The 20,696-nt window shown below is 48.0% G+C and overlaps 1 protein-coding gene across 1 annotated transcript in view; it reads left to right on the top strand.

The window, feature by feature from the left end:
• The window catches only part of PSMD1 (proteasome 26S subunit, non-ATPase 1), a 134,175-nt gene that overhangs the window by 21,728 nt on the left and 91,751 nt on the right, over positions 1 to 20,696 (top strand). Inside the window, 7 exon segments of the mRNA XM_048500710.1 lie at positions 1,202 to 1,280; positions 3,256 to 3,429; positions 5,156 to 5,304; positions 5,557 to 5,567; positions 6,711 to 6,874; positions 8,924 to 9,019; positions 10,086 to 10,150. Coding sequence (XP_048356667.1) covers positions 1,202 to 1,280; positions 3,256 to 3,429; positions 5,156 to 5,304; positions 5,557 to 5,567; positions 6,711 to 6,874; positions 8,924 to 9,019; positions 10,086 to 10,150 — 738 coding nt within the window.

Below are 20,696 nucleotides of genomic sequence, written 5' to 3'. Positions count from 1 at the left end.
TTGTGCAATTCCTGTTGTGTGGCAAGTTTTTTTGGGTTTGGCCAACCTTCTTCCTTGTTTCTTGTTTAGTCTTGTCCTCATTCCTCCTTTCCATTCTAATCTGGAGAACCAGGTTTGATTCCCCACTCCTCCACCTGAGTGGCAGAGGCTTATCTGGTGGACAAGATGTGTTTCCGCACTCCTACATTCCTGCTGGGTGACCTTGAGCTAGTCATCGTTCTCTCAGAACTCTCTCCGCTCCACCTGCCTCACAAGGTGTCTGTTGGGGGGAGAGGAAGGGAAAGGAGCTTGTAGACAACCTTGAGTCTCCTCCTTCTAAACTACCTTTTACGTGTGTTTGTAAAGATGCAGCATAGTTTTGGGCTCTTGACTTAAGTCAGAAAAATCCTTTGAATAAATACAGTACTTCTGTCTTCTTTAGACTGAGCAGACTGATACTAAAATATTATTTATTTATTTATTTATTTATTATTTGATTTAATATACCGCCCTATCCCCGGAGGGCTCAGGGTGGTGTACAACATAAAAACATCATCTATAAAATCATCACAATACTATTATCATAAATACAGTTAAAAATAGCAATTATTTCCTAACACAGCGTCCCACGGAACCCTTACTTAAACCCTCCCAAGAAAATAAGGGGGGAGACAGTGGGTCCCGATGATGTTAGGGACCCATGTGGAGCAGAGGGTAGGGGCTGGGGCACCCTCAGCGGCTGGTCTCTCCAAAGGCCCAGTGGAACAACTCAGTCTTACAGGCCCTGCGGAATTCCCCAAGATCCCGCAGGGCCTGGACAGCTGGAGGGAGAGTGTTCCACCAGGCCAGGGTCAGAGCAATAAAGGCCCTGGCCCGAGTGGAGGCCAGCCGCATCATTGAGGGGCCAGGGACCTCCAGTAAATTGGCCTCTGCCGAACGCAGAGGTCGAACCGGGACATATGCGGTAATGCAGCTTGAGGTAATTTTTTGGACGGCATAATTTGATTTCAATTCCACAGTTGTATTGCCTTGGTGGCAGCTGTGGTAGTTTTGTACTGAGAATACCAGTTGCTCTTGGCAGGTGCGGCTGGAATTGAGGTCAGGGGGTCCACAGCCGGAACGTTTACATCGACATTAATTGTGCTTGGCCAGTCCCAACTTCTAAACTCGAGATAGGAGGGTTTGAACGACTCAGCTAAATTCCCAACTTTTCTCTTTCCAGAGATAACTTGGAGTGGCTCGCCAGAGCCACGAACTGGGCCAAGTTTACCGCAACAGCCAGCTTGGGCGTCATACATAAGGTAATACCACATTCACTTTTGCATAACGAATCACTAAGAGAATGGTGAATGGCCATTGTTTCCATCTTTGATATGTCTTACCATCATGGTGTAGTGGTTAAGAGCACGTGCACTGTAATCTGGAGAACTGGGTTTGATTCCCTGCTCTGCCACTTGAGCTGTGGAGGCTTATCTGGGGAACCAGTTGAGCTTGTGCACGCCAACACATGCCAGCTGGGTGACCTTGGGCTAGTCACAGTTCTTTGGAGCTCTCTCAGGCCCGCCCCACCTCACAGGGTGTTTGTTATGAGGAGGGAAGGGAAAGGAGTTGTAAGCCCCTTTGAGTTTCCTTACAGGAGAGAAAGGGGGGAATATATATCCAAACTCTTCTTGTTCAATGAGAATCTGTGTTTTGAAATATCTAATATTTTTTAACATTTGAACAGGACCCACAGGCTAATAAATAATGACATAAATAATGTTACCTATTATGAATGAAATGTCTATTTTGATTTGGACAAAAGTATTATGAATGGGAATTTAGCTGTGTATTTTACCATAGTAAAATATTATGAATGAGACCTGAAAATTGCTGTGTTACATTGTGACTAAAATATTGTTTCTCACCTCCTATTTGTTGTTAATTATGAAATGATTTTTCTGTATATAATTCTTCTATGAAGCAATAGGTTTGTATAACTTTGGTACAAAGAAATTTTGTTTATGTTGTTATTCCTATGAAGCAATAGGAAAATACATACATGCAAATAATTTCCAAGTCAAGTACATGTTTTCATGTCATTATTTATTAGCCTGTGGGTCCTGTTCAAATGTTAAAAAATATTAGATATTTCAAAACACATAACACCATTCAGTTTCTTAGGGTGTGAACTCACTTGTGTTACTAGGGTTTCCTTCACACTCTGACCTTGTGTATGTTTGTTCAATGAGAATCTGTGCCTACTAAAATCTCTAGCATCAGTCAATCAACATCATAGCAATGAACCCATTGCAACAAGGTTTCCCAGCAACTCACCTGGGGGCACCATGGCCCCACTGACATTTTTCCTGCCAAGTGTTTTTAGAAAGTGGATTGGGCCAGTAGGATTTTTGCACAGTTGGGCTCCAACCAAGAAGTGTTCACTCAGTATGATTTGATTTCACTGCTGCAAAGTGAGGTAGTGATCATTGCATTTATTGCCTTCCAAAGATGGATAGACAGATTTGTGCTGGGTTGGTTTATCAGCAGGTAAACTGTCCATCAGTAAATTGTCCAAATACAGGTGCAGTGTACCTCTGATTAGCATGTCTCAGGAACAAACAGTGCAGAGTCTGGGGTGCTGTGTGGTTTCCGGGCTGTATGGCCGTGTTCTAGCAGCATTCTTTCCTGGCGTTTCGCCTGCATCTGTGGCTGGCATCTTCAGAGGATCCTCTGAAGATGCCAGCCGCAGATGCAGGCGAAACGTCAGGAGAGAATCGGATCCTCTGAAGATGCCAGCCACAGATGCAGGCGAAACATCAGGAGAGAATGCTGCTAGAACACGGCCATGCAGCCCAGAAACCACACAGCACCCCAGTGATTCTGGCCGTGAAAGCCTTTGACAATACAGTGCAGAGTCGTTGGCTTACTGGAAGCATCTGGTAGGCCACTGTTGTAAACTGAGCCATTAGAAGCCAGAAGGACTCTTAACATAGAGTTGGAAGAGGCCACAAGATAAAGTATAATAATAAAGAGCCATCGTCCAACCCCCTGCAATGCAGGAACACACAATCAAAGCTCTCCTGTCATATGTTCATCCAGCCCCTGTTTAAAAACCTCCAAAGAAGGAGACTCCACTACTCTCAAAGGGTGGAGGGCGGTATATAAATTAAAAATACAATACAAAGGCAGTGAATTCCACTGCCGAACAGCCCTGACGGTCAGGAAGTTCTTCCTAATAAAGCTCTTCCTAAGATCTTCCCATGTTTCTTTTTTGTGTGTGTGCTGAATGTGCAGGGCCATGAGAAAGAGGCTCTACAGTTGATGGCGACGTACCTACCCAAGGACACATCTCCAGGCTCGGCCTATCAGGAAGGGGGCGGGCTTTACGCCCTGGGGCTCATCCATGCCAACCACGGTGGCGATATCATCGACTACTTGCTGAACCAGCTGAAGAATGCCAGCAACGATGTACGTGGTCTGCTACGATGCCAAGGGTGGCAGGGCTGCAGTCACGCTTTACATAGCGTGCAGGGAGATGCAGACGGCTCCTCGGTTACCCGGGCAGAGCCAGAACTCAGTACATTTAATCTGAGTGCTGAAACCCGTGTCCAAGTGAAAGTGGAAATGCCAGCTGTGAAGATAGCAAAGTAAAATGTGGTTTAATGGGGCTTTCCCCTCTTTCATTGTTTGCTTTCTGTTTCTCATATTCCCTCTTGCCAGGAAATATAAACACATTAACATGGCACCCATAAGCTCCATGGTACCCATTGACACCTTTGACCACCCATTGAAAGCCAGCGTGGTGGTTAAGAGCAAGTGGATTCCAATCTGGAGAACCGGGTTTGACTCCCCACTCCTCCACCTGAGTAGCAGAAGCTCATCTGGCGGACTAGATGTGTTTCCACACTCGTATGTTCTTGCTGGGTGACCTTGGGCTAGTCAGAGGTCTTCGGAACTCTCTCAGCCCCACCTACCTCACAAGGTGTCTGTTGTGGGGAGAAGAAGGGAAAGGAGTTTATAAGCCACCTTGAGTCTCCTTCAGGAGAGAAAAGTGGGGTACAAATCCAAATTCCTCCTCTTCTTCTTTCCTGGGGCTTGCCAAATGTTTTTATAAAGTGGATAGGACCGCTATGTGGCTACAAGAGATTTTTTTGTAAAAAAATTACTTCAGTGGCAGCTGCTACCCCATCGTGAGGATTTTCACTGTGAGACCAAAGTGTACTCTGTGTTTGCAAGAAAACAGTTTAAAACAATACGTTCCTTTTTAAAGACATCAAGTTAAGCAGGGTTTCTGTCTGACACATTGAAGAACCACTGTTACAGGGGTGCTGTGTGGTTTCCGGGCTGTAGGGCCGTGTTCTAGCAGCATTCTCTCCTGACGTTTCGCCTGCATCTGTGGCTGGCATCTTCAGAGGATCTGATAGTAGGAATGGAAAGCAAGTGGAGTATATATACTGTGAGGTCAAAAGGTGAGGCCCTCTGAATAGAGTAGCCTGGCATGTGAGTCACAAAGAAGTCTGTAGCCTGGGAGTAACAATGAAGATAGCAAGGTCAATAGGTGAATGCATCTGAATAGAAGTATCCTGGAAGGAACAGGAAGGAAGAAACCATGAAAATGAACAGAATTTGGCTGCCAGTGTTGAAAAACTCTAGAATCAAGACAGTGACTAATCAGCTCCACACAAACACAGGACAACTATAGACAATAGCAACCAAGGAAACAAAGACCAGGATACTTCTATTCAGATGCATTCACCTATTGACCTTGCTATCTTCATTGTTACTCCCAGGCTACAGACTTCTTTGTGACTCACATACCAGGCTACTCTATTCAGAGGGCCTCACCTTTTGACCTCACAGTATATATACTCCACTTGCTTTCCATTCCTACTGTCAGATCCTCTGAAGATGCCAGCCACAGATGCAGGCGAAACGTCAGGAGAGAATGCTGCTAGAACACGGCCAGACAGCCCGGAAACCACACAGCACCCCAGTGATTCCGGCCGTGAAAGCCTTCGACAATACATAGTCACTGTTACAGTTATGGATAATCTCGCTCCCTGACATTTCGTGGTTGGCTCTGCCTCACGTGGCAGCCATTTTGTTTCAGGATTCCAAAGGTGCCCGCAGGTCAGAAAGATTGGGAACCCCTGCTCTAGAGACTGTAAACTGTGCTTTCCCCCTTTTTTGGCAGATTGTCCGTCACGGCGGCAGCCTGGGCCTTGGCTTGGCCGCCATGGGGACCGCGCGGCTGGATGTGTACGACCTCCTGAAAACAAACCTGTACCAGGACGATGCTGTGACAGGTGAGCTGGCACTTTCAACGGACCTGCTGAGTTGGGCGCGGGAGAGGGACGTGTTCCGAATTTTTTACCCTGGATCGTGCTTCTGGTTTGCTGCGTGGTTTTGGGGTGCCGTGCTTTCTTAAACATGGGCTGCCCTTGAGGAGTCTGCTTGAAGGGCTGTTTGAATTAATGCTCAGTTCCTCCTCACTGTAGCTCTGCTGGTACCGTTCTGTTCCCCAAGCAAACTAAAATCAGGTGCGTTGCACTTGGCCAGAACAGAGTGAAAAACCCACAGACAAATAAGTAACAGTTCAAAAAACGGTTTAATAGTATTGAAAGTTTAGGACCTTGATTCCCCCATGAAGTCTGACTAATGAAGAATACTTGCGATGCTGGAAACGATTGGAGATTATTGAAGAGCTTGCAGACACCGACTCTTCCTTGCTTGCTTCCAAGGAAGTCTGCTCCGCTTCTTGCTGCTTCTGAGTTCTCCACGATGTCCTCTAACTGGACTCTGTTTTTCCTGCAATCCTGTTGAAACTTGATTACTCTTATACGGATCTCTGACACCTTAAACTCTGAGATATTGCTGTCTCCAGCCTTCCCCAGACACCTGAACTGAACAGTCTGTAAAACAGGAACTGCTAACCAATAAGAATACTATAATTCTCCTTGCGTATAGAGGGCTTCTTAAGGGGACAGGAAACTAAGGTTCCCTCCTGCAGAATACTGTACAAAAACAATTGAGCCCATTCTAACGAAGGGTACTACTGAGGCTAGTGAGGGTGTCTCTGGGGGCATGACAGGAACACAAATTTCATTCAGCAGTATCAGACTACTGGGTTTCTGGGTTTTGCTCTGGTCCAAGAAACCGCTGCCGCTTCTTCTTCTTCTTCTTCTTCTTCTTCTTCTTCTTCTTCTTCTTCTTCTTCTTCTTCTTCTTCTTCTTCTTCTTCTTCTTCTTCCTATTATTATTATTATTATTATTATTATTATTATTATTATTATTATTATTATTATTATTATTATTATTATTATTATTATTATTATTATTATTATTATTGATGATTTACCCCTATCCCTATCCCATCAGGAAGCTCAGGCTGATTGAACATCACTAGAAACATCATGTATAAAACAGACAATTTAAAACAATTACATTCTAAAATAGTAGCTTGAAAGTGTTAAAGGGTCAGAGTTTAAGGAACTCCAAAGTACACTATTACTTGATGACTTTTGGGACTTCTGTTATTTGGCTGAAACCTGTTCAGAACCTCTGAACAAAACAATGGAATTATAGCTGTGTTGGTGGAAACGTCGGGTGATCTGTCTTCCTTTTACCGTGGAATCCCGGAGAGATCTGGTGCTCACTTTTGCTTCCGTTTGCCCCCGCTCCCTTCCCGAAAGGCGAAGCAGCCCGGCCTAAACCGGCTCTCTAGTCTGGTGATGCTGGGGTCAGCAAAGCTCAAGGCGTATCGAAGGACATGGTAGACTACGCCCAGGAGGCCCAACACGAGGAAGATCCTAGCGAAGGCCTGGCGATTCGGCATGCAAGCCTTGGTGATGTCTGAGCCCGAATGGAGGAAGGCGGATGCCCCTCATCGAGCTCCTTTTTGCAGAGGGATAAGGTGAGTGTAAACTCCTCTTCGGAAGCGGCTCCACCTTCTCTGGCGGGAAAGCATTTTGCCTTCCGAATCCATCCCAGGTGAGGCCACCCCTGCACTTACCAAGGCCAGCAGATAGGGGGAAACCACTACCTGCTACCTAGCAGGTTCGGCAGTGTGGTTTTCCCCATGCTGGTCTCCCAGGAGAAGCTGGCGGGACATGGAATGGCAGTAGTGCTCCAAAGGCCAGCAGTGCCAGGAAAGATGCATGGCTCCTTTAAGGAGCTGGGCCTGTTGCCATTTGTCCAGCTGACTCAGAAGAGGACATGGCGAATTCTCCTGTGAGGGATGAAGACACAACCCCATCTCAAAAGGTCTGGAATCCATGCCCTATGAGGAGAGACATAAGAACATAAGAACAAGCCAGCTGGATCAGACCAGAGTCCATCTAGTCCAGCACTCTGCTACTCGCAGTGGCCCACCAGGTGCCTTTGGGAGCTCACAGGCAGGAGGTGAAAGCAAGGGCCTTAAGAACATAAAGAAGAGCCTTGCTGGGATCAGACCAAGAAGTCCATCTAGTCCAGCTCTCTTGCTACTCACAGTAATGGCCCACCAGGTGCCTTTGGGGAGCTCACAGCATGCAGAGATGTGTGAAAGCAAGGAGCCTGCTGGGCCTGCTGCTGCTGTCTCAGAGCACCAGGTCTGCTAAAAGCATTTGCAATCCGAGGATCAAGGAGGATCAAGATTGGTAGCCATAGATGAAAGCTTCTCCTCCATAAATCTGTCCGAGCCCCTTTTAAAGCTATCCAGGTGGAGTGGCCATCACCACCTCCTGTGGCAGCATATTCCAAAACACCAATCACATCGTTAGCATTGAAAAAATGTTTCTTTTTATCATCATCCTAATTCTCCCCAGCATTTTCTGCAATGGAATTGCCCACTGGTTTCTAGTATTGTGGAGAAAGAGAGAAAAATTTATCTCCTGTCAGCATACTTTTTCTACCCGTGCATAATTCTTACAAACTTCAAATCATATCATCCCCTCAGATGTCTCCTCTCCAGCTAAAAGAGAGTCCCAAGCGCTGCAGCCTCCCTCATAAGGAAGGTGCTCCAGTCCCTCAATCATCCCTCGTTGCCCTTCTCTGCACTTTTTCTATCTCTTCAATATCCTTTTTTTGAGATGTGGCTACCAAGAACTGAACACAGTAGTCAAGAATCGCGGTCGCATCCGCGGATTTTATATAAGGGCATGACAATCCTTGCAGTTTTTATTATCAACTCCTTTCCTAATGATCCCCAGCATAGAGTTTGCCTTTTTCACAGCTGCCTTTTTCACAGCTGCCATGGGAGTTGACATTCCCATGGAACTATGAACTAAGACGCCCAAATCCCTTAGGGAGCTGGGGATGTTTAGTTTGGGGAAGAAAAGGTTAAGAGATGACATGATAGCCATGTTTAGATATTTGAAGGGATGTCATGTATGTTGGCCGTAGGGAGCAAGCTTGTTTTCTGCAAGCTCCAGAGGCTGGGATCAAGGAGTCAAATGGGTTCAAGGTGAAGGAAAAGAGATTCCACCTAAACATCAGGAAAAACTTCCTGACAGTCAGGGCTGTACTAAATGTACTGTCGAAGGCTTTCTGACGGTCGAATCACTGAGTGTTGTGGTGGTTTCGAGACTGTATAAAGGCTGTGTTCAAGTAGCATTTTCTCCTGACATTTTGCTTGCATCTGTGGCTGGCATCCTCTGAAGATGCCAGCCACAGATGCAGGCGAAACATCAGGAGAAAATGCTACTAGAACACAGCCATACTGCCCGGAAACCACACAACACCCCATTGTACTAAATGAGTGGAAAGATTTCATTTCTGCTGGTTGCTCAGCCATGCTAGGATGAATTAAAATAATACTCCCGGTAAAACTATCCTGTGTGGAAGGAAAGTCATGGTGTTGAGATCCTAACAATCAGTAACTCCCCAAGCTAGAAAACACCACAGTTTGGATGCTAAATCAAAATTCCCCAACTTATTTTTGTTAATCTAGCATTTGAACACTGGGGTGTGTTCTCTCTTCCAGGATCCGATCCTCCGCCGTTCAGGGATGTATACAGTTGCGATGGCATACTGCGGCTCAGGGAACAATAAAGCAATCCGACGCCTCTTGCATGTTGCTGTAAGTACCGAGTCTGTGGGGCAGAGAATGAGGGACTCATTACATGACTTCAGCTAAAGAGTAGAAAAAAATATTATTATGGTTGGACTATATAAGAAACAGCTGTTCTTGGGGAAGTAATTTTTCAGTTATTAAACTTAGGGTAAGGAGGAGAAATTGTGAAAGGTATATTTCTTGATGGTTGGGGGGGAAGTCCATGTCTGTAACAAATGAGGTTTATTGCCTCTAAATATGAAGGTTCTCTTTGGCAACCGTGGCTAATAGCCGCTGATAGACCTGTCCTCCTCGAATCTGTCTAATTTAAAAACCAGTCAATTAAAAACCAGTCAATTTAAAAACCAGTCAAGTCCTGTGGCCATCGCGGGGTGTAGTGCTTAAGAGCAGGTGGATTCTAATCTGGAGAACCGGGTTTCATTCCCCACTCCTCCACCTGAGTGGCAGAGGCTTATCTGGTGAACCAGATGTGTTTCCGCACTCCGACATTCTTGCTGGGTGACCTTGGGCTAGCCACAGTTCCCTGAGAACTCTCTCCGCCCCACCTACTTCACAAGGTGCCTGTTGTGGGGAGAGAAAGGGAAAGGAGCTTGTAAGAAACCTTGAGTCTCCTTAGAGCACAGGGGTCAAACTTGCGGCCCTCCAGATGTTATGGACTACAGTTCCCATCATCCCCTGCCAGAATCAGGCTGACAGGGGATGATGGGAACTGTAATCCATAACATCTGGAGAAAGGCTGCAAGACACGTAATTGTCAGCCTTCTCTATAGAAGAAGAAAGTGTTATGGACCTACAATGAATTCCCGCCCATCAGCATGCCAGCATTGTTTAGTGGCCATGCTGGCAGGGGCTGATGGGAATTGTAGTCCATAACATCTGGAGTGCCAAAGGTTCGCCACCACGGTTCTAGGGGAACTGGGATGGGAAGTCGTTTTGTCATGACAGGGAGTTTGAAGGGGAAGTTGGAAGGTATTTTAAAACCACATTTCCATTTCTAACAAAACTGAACAAATGCCCCAGCTGATGTCCAAAAATGTGGCTGTTCACACCCGCTTTGTCATCTTCTCCACAGGTTAGCGACGTCAATGACGACGTGAGAAGGGCAGCCGTGGAGTCGCTGGGTTTCATTTTGTTCAGGTAAGATGGCCTCCTGACGTGTAAACCTGCCCAGGAATTGTGGAGGTCTTTGGAGGCCGTTTCTCCGGGTGCCTCTGACTTCTGAGTCTAGGTGGGTGGCCTCCAGCGGAGGGCCTTTTTCACGGCTGGTTCCTTCGGGCCACCTGTCTGGTCCCATCCCTGCTAATACTTTGGTCGGTGCGGATAGCCAGTGATTAGTGGGTTCCTTTTCTGGATCTGGTTTTGCTCCCATCTTTGGAGTCAAGCTAGGCTCACGTCGTCCATCCGTCCTTTTCAGGAGCCTTTCTCAGCCCTTTGTGATTTGAATTAATTTTCTTTTCATTCAGCCTTTATTTGGCATAAACAATATAAAATCACATCAAAATCACATCAAAATGCAAACTTGCAACATATAGCAAACGAAGTTGATTCATACATACCGTTGCTTATGGGATATTTCCAGCAGTGCCTGATTTTACAGATCGTAGCATCAGAGTTATTTAATAAAAACAATAGTCTGCTTAGTTCGTCCAGCTCGCTAGGTATCATAGAAAGCAACCTAGAGTATTTAATTCTAATACTTGCCGATTTGGGACAACAGAACAATTGGTGAGTTAATGGCTCATTCCGCACATGCAGAATAATGCACTTTCAAACTGCTTTCAGTGCTCTTTGAAGCTGTGCGGAATGGCAAAATCCACTTGCAAACAGTTGTGAAAGTGGTTTGAAAACGCATTATTTTGCGTGTGCGGAAGGGGCCAATGTTTCTAATTGATTTGCATCACACGAGCACACCCTTTTGCACATTTCTAGATTGTTATATCTACCTCGTAGTATGGCAGAAGGGAAAACATTGAAGCGAGCGAGTGAAAAAACTCTTCTCTGGTCTGGATTGGTCAGATGATACCAATAGGAGGCCATTCTGTTATGTTGTAAGGGGATTGATAGATGTAAAGGTGAACAAGTTTTCCTCGCTGCCAGAGTTAAATAGTTCCATTCTCTCTCCAACAATTTTTGATTTGAATTAATGCTCAAGTTGTCTTGAAGACTTTTCAGGTAGGGAAGCAGAGGGTGAAATCTTGGTCGTGTGTTAGTCATAAATCGCCTAGCACTTTTTTTGGGGGGGGGGGTTACAGCTGGTTGGACGCCCCCCACCCTCCTGGTGTCGTGTTGCTCAAGTTGTAGATTTCTACTTTTCAGAATGGAAGCTGCTGGGTATTGAAATATAGAGTGGAATCCCACAGATTCATTCTGCTAACAGTAACGCTTTTCTCACCTGCAAAAAAACCTCTTGTTCATCACAGCAGAGGGAAGGGTTGTCTTTGGTGGGATGGATCTGCCAAATCCAACCCCATAACCAGTCCAAATGAATAAAATACCAGTACTTTCCTAGCCAAGCTTGGTCTATCTCTGCACCGTTGCCTGCCCAGTCAGTGCTGATGCATGGTTTTCCAAATTCCTGTCTTCAAAGAATCTCTTCCAAACTTGGGACTGTTATGAAAAAGAATCCTTGCACATGGACTGCTATGTCCAGTGTACTATTGGAGCGTCTGGGTGTTGGTGAAAAATATGTATAGTTAGTGGAGTAAATAATCACAGATGCTGCTGGTTAGCTTAAAAGAAAAGTTAGAAAGGAAGGGCTATATAGACCAAAAACAACAAACAGTCATCTTTGAGCGAAGCTACATGCCGCTTTTACATTGTGAAAAGTGTGACTCTAATTCAGGGGTCTTCAAACTATGGCCCTCCAGATGTTCATGGACTACAATTCCCATCAACCCCTGCCAGCATGGCCAAATGGTAGGGCTCATGGGAATTGTAGTCTATGAACATCTGGAGGGCCATAGTTTGAAGACCCCTGCTCTAATTGCTAGGAACGAAGATAGGAAGTTACCCTACAACTTCTGTTCTTGCTTGAGTGACTGGCAACACATCTTCTGTGGCAATATATTGATTAGCCAATGCCAATCAGTGGGTCATCTCGTTAATTCAGGTAACTCCTAACTTCCAGGAAGAACTGTGCTACATGAGGCCTCATTGGCTGTATGCTAACTAGCTAATGTTTACTCACAAACAGCATCATTAACTCTTTCATGACTGAAGCGTTGACATTATCATATACCAATACTGGGGCTATGTCTGTGGTGCATGTAATTCATGTGAGGCACTGGCTGGCCTGTGCTTGGGCATTGGATAAGTCTGACTATTGTTATCGGGTTGTAGAAACATTAGGGTGAGGTCGGGATATGTCTTACAGTGCTTTGCTTTAGAGTGCTCCAGGTTCCCCACAATTTGTTTATATCTGGCCTTTCCACCGAGACTTAAGGTGAATCATGCGGTTGTAAAAGAATGCGGTCAAATAGCACAAGGCCTCTAATAAGCAATGCAATAGGACTACGATTACAAAAATTACCACAGTATGTCAAACTGTGCAGAGAATGGAACGTGTGTGTGTGTGTGTTTTATGTACCATCGTGTTGCTTCTGACTTATGGAGACTCCATGAATGAATGATCTCCAGCAAGTCCTATCACCGACAGTCGCTCCAGTCTAGCCAACTGAATGCTGTGGCGTCCTTTATGGAGTCAAAGGAATGGAAGCAGTGCAGTAAGAGCAGGATAAAACATGCAACTGCTTTGCCTGGGAATTGGCCAAGGTTGAAGGAGAGGAGAAGAATTTATGGAGGAGAAGTCGATCTATCTTGATCCTCCTTGATCTCAGATTGCAAATGCCTTAACAGTCCAGGTGCTTGGGAGCAGCAGCAGCAGAAGAAGGCCATTGCTTTCACATCCTGCAGGTGAGCTCCCAAAGGCACCTGGTGGGCCACTATGAATAGCAGAGTGCTGGGCTAGATGGACTCTGGTCTGATCCAGCAGGCTAGTTCTTATGTTCTTATGAGAGTGTGGGAGAGAGATTTTTTCTTTGCCTTGCCGGCATCACAGCTCAGTTGGGCCTCCGTCTGTTCGGCTTGAGACCAAATCAGCTCTCACACTCGATAGAAGGCCGTGCCTCGATTTCTCGGGGCTTGAAATCAAACAGCCCTCAGCCCGATAACACGAGCACGTCTAGAAGCACAAAACATTCTGAGCAGAGTCTTGGCTCCACTGCCGCTGGCCCTTTTGTTTAGCTGAGCTGGACCGCCGTGGTTTTCAGAGCCACTCCAGCATAAGAGAGACTTTCCCTCACCTTGAATATAACTCTTATTGAAACTTTCCACTGAGGGCTGCCAGAAGTGGAATTAAGAGCGTGACTATCTTGTTAAGAGGATCTAACAAAAGTGAAGTGTCTGGGAAGGATCAGATTAAGGATGGATAAGATTTTAGCAGGGAACAGTCATAACTTTCAAAGGGGGGGGGGATGCAATCACTTTATGGGCCATCGGCTTCCTAACTCTTCCCAGATGAGTCATCCGCCAAGTCTTTCCCTGGGTCTCTTGATAACTTTCAGCTTAACCTTGTTCTGAGCCGAATCGGCTGGATGAGCAGTATCACTGAAGTCAGAGGCTTTTAATTCCTGAGTTGAGGCCCGTGCCTCCGGTAGGAACCAGAGCACACTAATTCTTGCAATAGCTCATTGATGTTTGTTATGGCTGTACACATGATGTATACCATATACCAGTGATAGCGAACCTTTTCAAGACAGAGTGCCCAAATTGCAACCCAAAACCCACTTATTTATCGCAAAGTGCCAACACGGCAATTTAACCCGAATACTGAGGTTTTAGTTTAGAAAAAACGGGTTGGCTCCGAGACGTGCATTATTCAGGAGTAAGCTTGGTGGTAGTCGGTGGCTTTGCTTTGAAGCAACCGTTCAACTCTTCCAACGGGTGAATCACAACCCTAGGAGGGTTTACTCAGAAGCAAGCCCCATTGCCAGCAACTGAGCTTACTCTCAGATAAAGGATCGCGCTTTAGTTCTTCACATGAAAATCAGTGGGGTTTAACAGCGCTTAACAGGGTTATCTACACTGCTTCCCCAACACTAGGTCTTGTGCCAGTATTATGCCAGTGAGCAGTTTGAGCATCGTGGGTAAACATGTTATTGGCCTGTAGTTTCCAGGTGTTGCTCCTTTGGCTGGATCTTTCTGAATCAAGTATGTCTTCCCAGTTGTTAGCCATTCATCGATTTTACCATTTTGCATGGCTTCATTGAACTGCTTGGCCATTGCCGGGTGCAAACTGGTTAGGTATTTGAGCCAGAAGCCATGCGGCCCAAGCCAGCCTAGATGTGTGTGTGTGGGTGGGGGGGGGGGGGGACTCTGTTTGCGCGTGCCCACAGAGAGGGCTCTGAGTGCCTCCTCTGGCACCCGTGCCATAGGTTCGCCACCACTGCCATATACTTCGCTAGTCTGGAGAAGCAAAGGTTAAGGGGAGACACGATACCCATGTTTCAATATTTGAAGGGATGTCATGTCGAAGAGGGAGCAAGCTTGTTTTCTGTTGCCTCAGAGAGTAGGACACGGAGTAATGGATTCAAGGTGCAGGAAAAGAGATTTCACCTAAAACATTAAGAATAATTTTCTGACTGTCAGGGCTGTTTGACAGTGGAACTCACTGCCTCGGAGAGTTGTGGAGTCTCCTTCTTCGGAGGTTTTTAAACAGAGGCTGGATGAACATATGTCGGGAGTGCTTTGATTTTGTGTTCCTGCATGGCAGGGGGTTGGACTTGATGGCCCTTCTTGTGGTCTCTTCCAACTCTATGTTTCTATCAGTTCTGTGTGTAGAACAAGACAGAAGCCACGCCCTGTGCCTGTGTGTTCTCGGCCCTACATCAGCACAGCCTGTACATGTGCAAATGAAACAGATGTTCCCAGTAGTCCACCCCTGGGAACATGCACTATTCTTCCTGGCTGCCCCACTCAGTAGGGCTGTGGTGGCGAACCTTTGGCGCTCCAGAGGTTATGGACTACAATTCCCACCAGTCCCTGCCAGTTGGCCATGCTGGCAGGGGCTGATGGGAATTGTAGTCCATAACCTCTGGAGTGCCAAAGGTTCACCACCACTGCAGTAGGGGAATTCTCCCTTCATATATTAGTTTCAGAGGGTAACCACGTTGGCCTGCAGTAGACGAGCTAGTTTTGAGTCCAGTAGCACCTCGGACCAAAAGGAGTTTGAGGGTACAAGCGTGGTATAGTGGTTAACAGTGGCTGGCTCTAATCTAGAGAACTGAGTTTGAGGCCCCTCTTCCACTTGAAACCTGCCGGCTGACTTGGGACCAGCCCCAGTTCTCTCTAAACCCCCTCAGCCCCACCTACCTCACAAGATATCTGTTGTGGGGAGGGGAAGGCAATTTGTATCTGCTTTGAGACTCCTTAAAGGTAGAGGAAAGCCGAGTATAGAAAGCCGCTCTTCTTCTTTTCCCCTTCTTCCTTCTTCTCCTCCATCTCCTCCTCCTCCAATCTCCCTTAATCCAATATTAATATGAATGGAGACCCTTGAGCCCATAAGAACAAGCCAGCTGGATCAGACCAGAGCCCATCTAGTCCAGCTCTCTGCTACTCGCAGTGGCCCACCAGGTGCCTTTGGGAGCTCACATGCAGGATGTGAAAGCAATGGCCTTAAGAACATGAGAACTAGGCTGCTGGATCAGACCAGAGTCCATCTAGTCCAGCCCTCTGCTACTCGCAGTGGCCCACCAGGTGCCTTTGGGAGCTCACAGGCAGGATGTGAAAGCAATGGCCTGCTGCTGCTGCTGCTGCTCCCGAGCACCTGGTCTGCTAAGGCATTTGCAATCTCAGATCAAAGAAGATCAAGATTGGTAGCCATCGATCGACTTCTCCTCCATCAATCTGTCCAAGCCCCTTTCAAAGCTATCCAGGTTAGTGGCCACCACCCCCTCCTATGGCAGCATATTCCAAACACCAATCCCACGTTGCGTGAAGAAGTGTTTCCTTTTATTAGTCCTAATTCTTCCCCCCAGCATTTTCAATGGATGCCCCCTGGTTCTAGTATTGTGAGCCCAGTCAGACAATGGGGGTGGGGGGTGGGGGGGGGGGTTTGCAAAGAAGGGAAATGGCGTGCAGAAACACAGTGCCAGCATCCCTTCCGTCTTTCTGCGCTCAGCTGCATGTGGAGCCTGGTCTCTTGCTTTCAGTGTGGCAGAATTGGCGCTCCGAACGGACCTCGCCCTCACCACCTTTCCTTTCCCCGCCTTCCCGGTGCGTTCCTCGTGTGCTTTGGTTTCGTGCTCTTCCAGTTCCCAACTGTGGACAGCAGATGTCCCCACGAAGCCGTTCTCCTCGCCTTCTGGCCAGCCCGGCCCTCCTTTGCCAGGCACAGAACTACCTTCTCTGGCAGGCGGCTAGTACTGTTTAGCTGACCCCGCCGTGTTTGTGCAGAAGAAAAAAAAATCCCACATTCTCCTCCCATACTTCGGGGGTTTCCCCCCCTTCCAAATGGGTTCCGATGGAACATTTTTGCGGCCTGATCTCATCGCCACCGCTGTTGGCGGGGAGAGAGAGCTTCCTGGTGTGCCGGCCTGCATTCTGTCTTCCGTCTTCACTGTCTGGCCCGGTCGCCCTGACTCCGCTGCTGGGGTTGGAACCCCTGTCAAGTGATGAAGCGCGGTCGGCTCACCAGAGCTGCGAGATCTCCCCCTGGCTGATCTACAAGAAAAAAATCAGGCCACCATTCCTCAGGTTGCTAAAAGATCGCGCTGAAGCACAGACTGTGCAAATACGTATTAAAGTGCAAGCGGATTTAAAAATACAGGGCAATAAGCAGAGGCGTATCTAGGGAAGAAGAAGAAGAAGAGTTTGGATTTTTATCCCCCCTTTTCTCTCCTGCAGGAGACTCAAAGGGGCTGACAATCTCCTTGCCCTTCCCCCCTCACAACAAACACCCTGTGAGGTAGGTGGGGCTGAGAGAGCTCCGAGAAGCTGTGACTAGCCCAAGGTCACCCAGCTGGCGTGTGTGGGAGCGCACAGGCTAATCTGAATTCCCCAGATAAGCCTCCACAGCTCAGGCGGCAGAGCTGGGAATCAAACCCAGTTCCTCCAGATTAGATACACAAGCTCTTAACCTCCTACGCCACTGCTGCTCCTTAAATGTAGCCCACTGCAAAATCTGAGTTTTCCGCCCCCCCTCCCCCCCGTATGGGCGGCCGTCCTCCCACACCATGACCAAACAACTTTTTTTGCACCTTCCCGAGGGGAAGGAGGAGTGGTGTGTGGGGGGCGATTTTCCGCCCACCACGTTACTAAACGGCCGCAACCTGGGGGACGTTTGACCCCATATGTCCCCCTGGGCGGTATACCCCAGGCAATAAGTCTATATACAAAATGGGCTGATCATTCCTATGCCACTGTATAGGGCAGTGATGGCGAACCTTTTCGAGACCGAGTGCCCAAATTGCAACCCAAAACGCACTTATTTATCACAAAGTGCCGACATGGCTATTTAACCTGAATGCTGAGGTTTTAGTTTAGAAAAAACAGTTGGCTCCGAGGCGCGCGTTACTCGGGAGTAAGCTTGGTGGTAGTTGGTGGCTTTGCTTTGAAGCAACCGTGCAACGCCTCCAACAGGTGAATCACGACCCTAGGAGGGTTTACTCAGAAGCAAGCCCCATTGCCAGCAACTGAGCTCACTTCCAGGTAAAGGATTGCGCTTTAGTTCTTTGCATGAAAATCACTGGGGTTTAACAGGGGGCATACATTGAAAATGCTGGGGGGAAGGAATTAGGACTAATAAAAGGAAACACTTCTTCACGCAACGTGTGATTGGTGTTTGGAATATGCTGCCACAGGAGGTGGTGATGGCCACTAACCTGGATAGCTTTAAAAGGGGCTTGGACAGATTTATGGAGGAGAAGTCGATTTATGGCTACCAATCTTGATCCTCTTTGATCTGAGATTGCAAATGCCTTAACAGTCCAGGTGCTCGGGAGCAACAGCCACAGAAGGCCATTGCTTTCACCTCCTGCCTGTGAGCTCCCAAAGGCACCTGGTGGGCCACTGCGAGTAGCAGAGAGCTGGACTAGATGGACTCTAGTCTGATCCAGCTGGCTTGTTCTTATGTTCTAACAGCGCTTAACAAGGTTACCTACACTGCTTCCCCAAAAGTAGGTCTTAGGTTTAATGCTAATAATCGAGCCCAGGCCAGCCTAGATGTGTGTGGGGGGGGGGGGGGGCTCGGTTTGCACGTGTCCACAGAGAGGGCCCGTGCCATAGGTTCGCCACCACTGGTATAGGGACACTCATGGCAGCATACAAAGATATAACTGTACAAAATGCATACGGAAGGTCGGTGAATCAAACTTGGTCCATAAACCGAGGGCTGCCGGTCTGTAATCCAACTGATAACTGATGGGGAGACTTGGGGAGGGGAAACAGGGAGGGTTTTGGTGCACCGGCAGGACAGGCAGGGGGGGGGGGGGCGGGGGGGTTTTGGCGGACCAGCAGAATAGCGTGGGGGAGGAGGAGGAGGAGGAGGAGGAGGAGGAGTTTGGATTTATATCCCCCCTTTCTCTCCTGCAGGAGACTCAAAGGGGCTGACAATCTCCGTGCCCTTCCCCCTTCACAACAAACACCCTGTGAGGTGGGTGGGGCTGAGAGAGCTCCGAAGAACTGTGACTAGCCCAAGGTCACCCAGCTGGCGTGTGTGGGAGTGTACAGGCTAATCTGAATTCCCCAGATAAGCCTCCACAGCTCAGGCGGCAGAGCGGGGAATCAAACCCGGTTCCTCCAGATTAGATACACGAGCTCTTAACCTCCTATGCCACTGCTGCTCCTGACAAGATGCCGCTGTTGGGAGTGGGGTGGGGGACCGAGGTGAATTTGGCAGGGTCAGTGGAGCAGCGATCGCCAAGGCGCCACTGCCCCGCCAGGCAGGCTGGGCTGGCGGGGGTTGTGGGTGGGTGCCAGAGCCAGGCTTGCTCCTGGGTTGGGGGAAGGATGGAATTTTGCCCACCCCCTTTTGTGAGTCCTGCCCGCTGTTTGGTGGAGGGTTCGTCGTCGCGACATTCCACCCCTTAAGCAATCAGAGGTTAGGATGATGTAGGATTTGAGGTTGTAATTTGCGAGCCGCGGGGACGTTTCAGGAAAAAGGCAGTCATTGGCTTCTTAAAATAACAGGGGAGATTTATAGCACGAGGTCAAGGGGAGAGAGGGGCAAACCGTCTGGAAATATCAGGCAGCGATTCTTCTGAAGAAGCCGCATCTCAGAAGGGTTTCGGGGGAGCTGGGCAATTGGAAGCGGGGACTTGGCACTGTGGCTGCACCGTGATTCTTTTTTTAGAAGCTGGCTAGGATGTTGGAATGATCTCCATCAACGGGTGCAGGACTCCAGTGCTTTACACCGTTGGCAGAAATCAGGCGAAGCGAGTCTTGGCGCAGATGCTTTTGGGTCGCCAAACCTGTGTAGGCTGCATGATTCTGCTTTTCTTGGGGTGTGATTTGAATTGCCTGGGAGCAGAGTCCTAGCTTATGGCGTAGGACTCTGGCGTAGTGGCATAGGAGGTTAAGAAGAAGAGTTTGGATTTACATCCCCCCTTTCTCTCCTGTAGGAGATTCAAAGGGGCTTACAATCTCCTTGCCCTTCCCCCCACACAACAAACACCCTGTGAGGTGGGTGGGGCTGAGAGAGCTCCGAGAAGCTGTGACTAGCCCAAGGTCACCCAGCTGGCGTGTGTGGGAGTGTACAGGCTAATCTGAATTCCCCAGAGAAGCCTCCACAGCTCAGGCGGCAGAGCTGGGAATCAAACCCGGTTCCTCCAGATTAGATACACGAGCTCTTAACCTCCTCCGCCACTGCTGCTCCCTTGTGTATCTAATCTGGAGGAACCGGGTTTGATTCCCAGCTCTGCCGCCTGAGCTGTGGAGGCTTATCTGTGTGCACTCCCACACACGCCAGCTGGGTGACCTTGGGCTAGTCACAGCTTCTCGGAGCTCTCTCAGCCCCACCTACCTCACAGGGTGTTTGTTGTGAGGGGGAAGGGCAAGGAGATTGTCAGCCCCTTTGAGTCTCCTGCAGGAGAGAAAGGGGGGATACAAATCCAAACTGTTCTTCTTCTCTTCTGGGGAAGTTCTGTTGGTATCTGTCGAAGGGAGTTTCGACTCTCGAAAGTTTATGCCCTGCAAATCTGGACTGTCTCTGGACTTTAATCTGACTTTCTGAAAAAGCTCTTAGCAAATTCTTTTTGAGGTCAGGTTTGGACTTTCAAATTCATGCTCTTGGCTTTTTCTTTGTACCTTTTCTCTAGCTTGTTGTTTGACTCTGGTTTAGCCTGTAATGTTAATCTGTATGGACTTCCTTGTAGGGTCAGGCCAAGGTATGCACCAGGAGTTTCACCGTGGGGGCCGTGAGAGACGTAGTGCCTGCTCGCACCTTTGCTGGCTCCCGTGAAGTGTTTTTAGGCAGTGTGTACAGTCAGATGGAGCTTTTGCCCAGCAAGAGATCTGCTTCGCCAATGGAGATGTGATGGGCTGTGTGGTTTTTTATTGGCATCAGCTGCCACCGCAGCACAATGATCTGAAAGATGGCCCTTCAAGGCATGATGTGAACCAAATTTACTTTCCCGTTCCTCTACATGAAGCCTGCTGGCTGATCTTGGGATAGTCACAGTTCCCAAAT

Source organism: Sphaerodactylus townsendi, linkage group LG06 (assembly GCF_021028975.2).
Source record: "Sphaerodactylus townsendi isolate TG3544 linkage group LG06, MPM_Stown_v2.3, whole genome shotgun sequence".
Taxonomy (NCBI): domain Eukaryota; kingdom Metazoa; phylum Chordata; class Lepidosauria; order Squamata; family Sphaerodactylidae; genus Sphaerodactylus; species Sphaerodactylus townsendi.
This window is presented reverse-complemented; position numbering and strand designations above follow the sequence as displayed.